This window comes from Oxyura jamaicensis, chromosome 11 (assembly GCF_011077185.1).
Source record: "Oxyura jamaicensis isolate SHBP4307 breed ruddy duck chromosome 11, BPBGC_Ojam_1.0, whole genome shotgun sequence".
Taxonomy (NCBI): Eukaryota; Metazoa; Chordata; class Aves; order Anseriformes; family Anatidae; genus Oxyura; species Oxyura jamaicensis.
Genome location: NC_048903.1, coordinates 843,162 through 849,807, shown reverse-complemented (window position 1 = coordinate 849,807; position 6,646 = coordinate 843,162). Strand labels below are relative to the sequence as shown.

General features: G+C 65.4%; 2 protein-coding genes across 3 annotated transcripts in view; one reads left to right on the top strand and one right to left on the bottom strand.

Moving 5' to 3' along the window:
• Positions 1-204: 204 nt before the first annotated feature.
• LOC118172580 (fibulin-7-like) lies at positions 205-5,322 on the bottom strand. 2 transcript variants are annotated; one of them, XM_035336595.1, is made up of 10 exons: positions 5,213-5,295; positions 3,834-4,215; positions 3,507-3,604; positions 3,068-3,224; positions 2,755-2,925; positions 2,429-2,554; positions 2,155-2,277; positions 1,944-2,081; positions 1,699-1,837; positions 205-926 (listed from the first exon to the last, which is right to left on the bottom strand). In XM_035336595.1, the coding sequence occupies exons 2-10, from the start codon at positions 4,111-4,113 to the stop codon at positions 566-568; spliced, it is 1,593 nt and encodes a 530-aa protein (XP_035192486.1). In that variant the 5' UTR covers positions 4,114-4,215; positions 5,213-5,295; the 3' UTR covers positions 205-565. The 2 variants fall into 2 exon arrangements, with proteins under 2 accessions (XP_035192486.1, XP_035192488.1); XM_035336597.1 differs by lacking the exon at positions 3,834-4,215 and having other exon boundaries at positions 5,213-5,322.
• Positions 5,323-5,345: 23 nt separating this feature from the next.
• The window catches only part of LOC118172582 (C-type lectin domain family 18 member A-like), a 4,898-nt gene continuing 3,597 nt past the window's right edge, over positions 5,346-6,646 (top strand). Inside the window, exons 1-2 of the mRNA XM_035336599.1 lie at positions 5,346-5,481; positions 6,088-6,179. Coding sequence (XP_035192490.1) covers positions 5,373-5,481; positions 6,088-6,179 — 201 coding nt within the window. The 5' untranslated portion in view covers positions 5,346-5,372. The remainder of the gene's footprint in view (positions 5,482-6,087; positions 6,180-6,646) is intronic.

The following is a 6,646-nucleotide window of genomic DNA, read 5'->3' as shown; positions in this document are numbered from 1 at the left end:
CTCCAAGCCACCTGTGGGTCTGACACCTGCCAAAGGGGCTGGGCACGAGCCAGACCCCCTGGCTGTGAGCAGCAGGACATTGTGTTCAGCACAGAGCCAGGACATCCTTCCTACAGCTGTTTATTGGAGGTTACAAGGCGCAAGGAGCCAGACCTGCCTGGCATGTGTGGTCTGCATGCTCTGCCATGCCCCGTCGTGTGCTGGCGGGCTGCGGTGGCGGAGGTAAGGAGGGCCGGCACAGGTAGGCACGCGGGCTGGTCCCTCTGCAGTGCACATCTCCTGCTGTAACCCCAGTCATGGCCTCTGGGCTTTTCCTTGCAGCCTTAGCAATGGGCAGGATGCCTTCTGCGGTTGCTTTGCCCTAACAGCCATGAGCAAGCATTGTGGGAGAGGGACTGGAGAATATCATAGAGTATCCCGAGTTGGAACGGACCCACAAGGATCACTGAGTCCAACTCCTAGGTATGTCTCTAATGGGACAAGAACGGAGGTCACCAAGCTGAACCTGCTCCATCACTCCGCAGGGCAGACCCTGGCTCGGCGCCACATCTGCCTCCAGCTGGGATCAGAACTCGTACGGGGACACAAAGGCCGTGACCTTGAAGATGTGCTTGCCCAGCAGCACCTTGCGGGAGAACTCGCTCATCTCCAGCTCCACCTCCAGCGTGGCCGGCCCCACCACCGGGCTGGTGAGCACCAGCTCTCCCGTCTGCCGGTCGGAGCGCCGCACCGCGAAGACGCCCTGGCCACGGCCACCCATGATGGCGAAGCGCAGGCTGTCGCCCACGAAGCGGGTGGTGGACATCTTGAAGAGGACGCGGGGCACGCTGCGGTTGGCCTGGAGCGGCAGGTAGTGGAAGGAGATGGAGGTGGCAGCCAGGCGGCAGGCTCGGCTGTCCATGGGGCAGGGGTTCCTCTCGCACTGGCTGCCAGGAGACAAGAGGTACCACAACTCAGCACCGTGGCTGGCGGCACCTGGGAGCTGCCTGCTTGCCAACAAGCTTACGGTGGCCTTTCAGTCGCTCTGAGCACCTCCAGCCTCACATACTGCGGTGGAGCAACACAAGGAAGCCACATGCAAGGAGGCCCAGCCTCGGACCTGGGCTGGGCATGGGATCTGGAGGCAGATCCGCAGCCTGGAGCAGGGATTCTGCTCTACCTGGGGTGCTGCAAGAGCTGTGCCAGGCGAGGGGGAAGGAGCCAGCGGGGCCGGCTGTGCTTGGCAGCCGCGCACAAAGCAGTTCAGTCTCGCAAGCAGGACCAGGGGGCTGTTTGCATGCTGGATTGCAGCCAGAGGCACTGCACGAACGTACAGAGGAGGGGAAATGGCATCGTTCCCCCCGGAGTCCTGGGCACCAGCGCTGCTGGCATTTGATTAATGCTCCAGCGAAGCCAGCCCGGAGCACGGCTCCCGGACAGAAGTGCTTTGCTCTGGCTGGAGCCCTGAGCACTGCGCAGCGCCTGGATAAAGCCACCTTGTATTTGGGTGCTCCCGCCCACACCCCCAATCACTGGCGTCTCAAAGCCTTTGGCAAGAGGCATCCTGGAGCGTGCCAAGCACTCCCTGTGTGACAATTTGCCACCAGCACTCTCCTTGCTTGCTCCCTGGGTGCTGTGATATGATTCCCTGGGCACGTGTAGGGCCCGTCTCCTCCTTTAAGAGGGTGCAATGCAGCCCATGCCATGCACGGTACTCACAAGCTGGATGTCTTGACATAACTGGTGTTGTGGCGTGGCGGAGGGCACTTGGGGCGCACACAGCGGTGGCCCCCGAAGGTGTTGATGCAAAGCTCCCCATGGGTGCAGTTGTGCCGGCTCCCGATGCACTCGTCCACGTCTGCGGTGGCAAAAAGGGGGTGAACGGGGCCGGCCCCACACCTCCCGGCTGTGCGGGATGCTCCGTGCCACGGTGAGCGCAGGATGCTTGTTGTCCGGGGTCTTACCCTCGCAGGTGTTGCGGTCAGCATGAAGCACGTACCCCGGGGGGCAGAGGCAGCGGTAGGAGCCCGGGAGGTTGAGGCAGTCGTGGAGGCAGAGCCGGGTCTGAGGGCTGGGCTGGAAAAGCTGGCACTCATCGACATCTGTGGGGCACAGCGGGGAGGGATGTGGGGTGGGCTGTCCCCACCGAGCCTCATCCCTCCTCGTCCCCCATACCTTGGCACACGCCTCCGGCTCGCATCTGGAAGCCGGCGTCGCAGCTGCAGTGCCGTGAGCCCGGGCGGCCCTCGGCACAACGGGGCTGGCGGCTGAAGGAGGAGTTGCTCAGCGTCACCCAGTCTGTGGGGAGGATGTGGTGTCACCACCAGGGAAGGATGGGACGGGCACAGCACGGCCCCGTGAGCATCCCATCCTCCTCCACCCAGGGGATGTACGGAGCAGTCCCAGTTTGAGCCCCTGTCGAGCTCAGGATGGGTCTGAGGGCACCTACAGGCATAGACGGGGCTCTGGCAGCTGGTTCCTGACCAACCCCGCGGGCACAGGCACGTGTAGCTCTGGTTGCCATCCACGCAGGTCCCGCCATTTGCACATGGGTTGCTGGAACAGTCATCAATACCTGGGGAGAAGGAGCTCATAAATACCACGAGACCAGGGCTGGGAAGCTGGAGAAGCCGATCCCTGCCCCTTCCTGCCACCCGGCCCCGCTGGGACGCAGCCCCAGTGCCCATCGCGGTGGCCTCTGGGCTGCTCCCTGTGCAGTCCTGTGGCCGGGAGCAGGGCGATGGAGGAGCCGTCCCCGAGCCCGCGCCACTTCACTTCTGCAGAAGGGCTGGGTGCCGCCCCACGTGCGGTCGCGCCGGCAGGTGCGTGTCTCCGAGCCCACCAGCCGAAAACCAGCGTCGCAGACGAAGTGAACGTCGTGGCCCACCCGCGTGCTCCGGCCCAGCTTCCGCCCATTTGCGGGCACTGCCAGCTGCGGACAGGTCTCTGCGGACAGACAGACGGACACGGGTGAGGATGGGACATCACCAGGCTGGAGCCAGCCCCGGTCCCTGGCTCAGAGCTTGGGATCCTTCCACAGGCTTCTTGCCGGGGACCGATCTGGTGCCGCGGGGATGCCGGGCGTTACCGTTGCGCTTGCCGGCCAGCCTCTGGACACGGCTCTGCAGCGCCGAGAGCTGCTTCTTGAGGCTGCGCGTGCCCTGGACGTGGGCAGCCTCCTGCGCCGACAGCAGCTTCTGCATCTGCCGCACGGTGCTGAGCACCTGCTGATGGCTCAGGCACTCCTGGGTGAAGACAAGGTTCTCCCCGTCAGCCGCCGGGCTGCACCGTGTCCCCTCCCATGCAAGCGGGCAGTACTTGGGGACGGTTGGGACTCTCTGAGCTCATCCCTCCCCATCCCACTGCGGGGTCTGTCTTTGCTTCTGCATCTGCTCCAACCCCAGCCCCTCTGCCTGGCCCTACCCTGGTGCTGAGGGAACACCCCAGGTGCTGAGGGACCACCCCCATGGCCCAGGGCAGCCCCACGGGTGATGTGTCTGTGCCCGTCTCAAGCGCGGTGTCCTTACCTGGGTGCTGCCAAGGGGCAGCTGCAGGACGCACAGAGCCACCCAGGCTGGCAGCAGGACGAGCAGCATCGCAGCGGGGCTGGCTGCTGCCACGCAGGCTGCAAGGACAAGATGCCGGCAGTCCGGTCCTGCCCCACTCCCCCGGGGCCACCAGGAGAGGACCGAGGTCCCCTCCCTGGTCCAGGCCCCCCGTACTCCTGCGGCCATATCACCAGTGCAGAGACCCCACCACCACCACCCTGGACACCTCCAAGCACCCTCCCCCCACAGTGACATGGCACCGCCACTGCCATGTGGCATCACCCCAAGGCTGCCTCACCCACAGACCTGCTGGGCTCTCCCACGGAGGGACCTGGCCAAGTTTCGGGGGCTCTGGGATGTGCCCCAGGCACCCAGCCCAGCTCGACCCCTTTTGGTCGCTCGCTCGCAGCCCCGCGCTCCTGCTCGCGCGCTCCTCCGCTCGCTGGGATTTATCCTTGGCGCGTGTGTGCGTGCCTGAGTGTTTGTTGGTTTTTCCCCTGCCCGAGCCATAGGAAAGTTTCCTCTTGGCACCCGCGCTGGCCTCTCCCTTCCCTCTCCGCAGATCAGAGGGTTTGGGGCCTTTCATGTCACACGGGCAGCAGATGCCGGCTTTCCCCGCGGACGCGGCGTGCTGCCGCTCACATGGGCCGGCCGGGGCCAGGCGGTGGCTGTCACGGCGCTCGCAGCGCTACCGGTGCACAAAGTGCTCAGGGGTGTGCAGGATGAGGCCGATCCGGTGTGTTGGACAGGCACGGGGAAGGTTCCAGGGACAAGGGGTGGCTTTGGGGTCTGCGTCAGGGCAGAGGGGAGAGCCAGGCTTCGGTGCGGGCTGGGGTTGGGTTAGCATGAGGGTCGGCATCCCCATCAGGGTGCGGGTTAATGTTGGGGTCAGGGTTAGGGTTGGGATGCTCCCAGACTGTCCCGTATGGGAAGGGCTGGCCTCGCTTGACCCCAGAGGAGGGGGAATGGCAGTGGGTGACTGTCCCCTGGCCACTCCCTGAGGCTGGAAGGTGCCATCAGGCTGGGACATGGAGCTCCAGCACCACCCCTCACTGCAGGAGCCAGGATGAGAGGGGAGCAAGAACCGCAGCAGCAGCCCGGGGGATGCAGGCTGGTTCCTGGGCTGGGCTGTGGGGGGCTCGGACCCTCCCCACCCCCTGAGCTGGCTGACGCTGCTGGTGGGGATGTCAGCACTGGATGTGCGCAGCGGCTGTGCAGGACACCGATGGGCTGCGTTAGCCCCTTGCTTTTGGGGGCTCATTGTGATGGGGCGCAGACGTTTCCCTGTACCATGGGAGCCCCCCAAGCTGGGGCAGAGCCCCCGCAGCAGAGCCCCCTGTCCAACCCCAAGCATCTCTCCCGCTGCTGCCCACCCCCTATCCACTCTGCCCAGCTCGCCGGAGCGGGAATTTGGCCTCGTGCCCACGGCTCCCTCCCCGGTGGTGTGCATTACCTCCCCGGCATGTTTAATTCATGGGGCAGGAGGAAAGCAAGCAGTGGGGTTGAGGGGGGCGACGCCGCCGTCCCCCAGCCCATGGCATCCTGGCTTTGCTGCCCGTGCTGTCCCCAGCACGGTGGCGGGGCTGGGACCGAGCCCCCCGTTCGCATCCACCCCGTGTGCTCGGCGGAGGGGCCCCCGAGCCGTCTCCACCGCCCGCGTCTGTTTTGACAGAGCTATTACTCACCCGTCAACCTTTTGTTCAGGCTGACCAGCAGTGCCTGTCTGAAGTCCTGAATAGGATCAAATCTTGGAAGCAGACACACAGGCACGCAGGACCAGCTCGTCCCTCCCCAGATCCTCCCTTCCCTCCTAAATCTTCCCTTCTGTGAGAGCGGCTGCGGGGCATGGAGGACCGCAGGGGTCCGGCCGGCCGGCTCCTGGTGCTGCTGGCCTGCCTGGCCTGGAGGGTGGGCGAGACGGAGAAGCTGTCCCCGCTGGCTCCGGGGCCCCGAGGTAACGGGGAGAGGGGACAGGGGCCCGCTGCCCATGGCAGGGCTGGGGGGGGGCAGCTTGGGGAGCCCTGAGCATCGTCCCTAAGGGGACGGGGTGGACGTACCCTAGCCCTGTCCCTAACTAGGTGCTCCCCAGGAGGGCAGGGGCCTGGGGTGGTGATGGGGATGTAGGGCTGGTGGTAGGGAAGTGGAACTGGTGGTGGGAACACGGGGCTGGTGTTGGGGACATGGGGCTGGTAATAAGGATGTGGGGCTGGCAATGGGGACCCGGGGCTGGTGATGTGGCCATGGGGCTGGTGGTGGGGACCCAGGCGCAGTGATGGGGGGTCGGGGCTGGCGTTGGGTCCATCCCAGAGGGAGACAGCGCGGTGCCGGACACCCCCAAGCCATCTGGGGACCGGGCGCATTCCGGGTGGTCTCGCCTCCCCCTGCCCGGCCCCTGTCCCCTTTGTGCTCCTGCCCAAAAGCGCGTCCTTCGCTCCCCTCCGGTCTCCATGGAGACCCGGGCGCCTTCCCCGTATCCCCGGCTGCCGTGCGGGACTGGCCGCAGCGGGGGCACCCGCTCGGCCCCCAGCCCCAGCCCCCAGCCGCCCCTCGCCCTCCGCAGCTCTCAGCACGAAGGAAGCCTTCCTGGTGCTCTCGCTGCACAACAAGCTGAGGAGCAAAGTGCAGCCGCCCGCTGCCAACATGCAGAAGCTGGTGAGTGCCCCAGCTCTGAGTCTGCCAGACCCAGAGCACACCAAGGGCTGGTCCCTCGGGGTCCCCAATGTCCCGTGATGGCCCTCTGATGTCCCTTGATGCTTGCTCAACATCTCCTCGCGGTCCCCCATCATCTGGTGGTGCCCAATCATCTCCTGATGGTGCCCAGGTCACCAAACATCCACTGCTTGTTCCCAGTCACCTCCTGGTGGTCCCCAGTCACCTCTTGGTGGTTGTCCAACATCCCCTGGTGGTCAGCCATGTCCCGATGGTCCCCAGTCACCTCCTTGTGGTTGCCCAACAACTCCTGGTGGTCCCCAGTCACCTCCTGGTAGTCCCCAGTCATTCCCTGGTGGTCAGTCATGTCCTGGTGGTCCCCAGTCATCTCCTGATGGTTGCTCAACATCCCCCGGTGGTCCCCAGTCACCTCTTGGTGGTCCCCAGTCATCCCCTGGTGGTCAGTCATG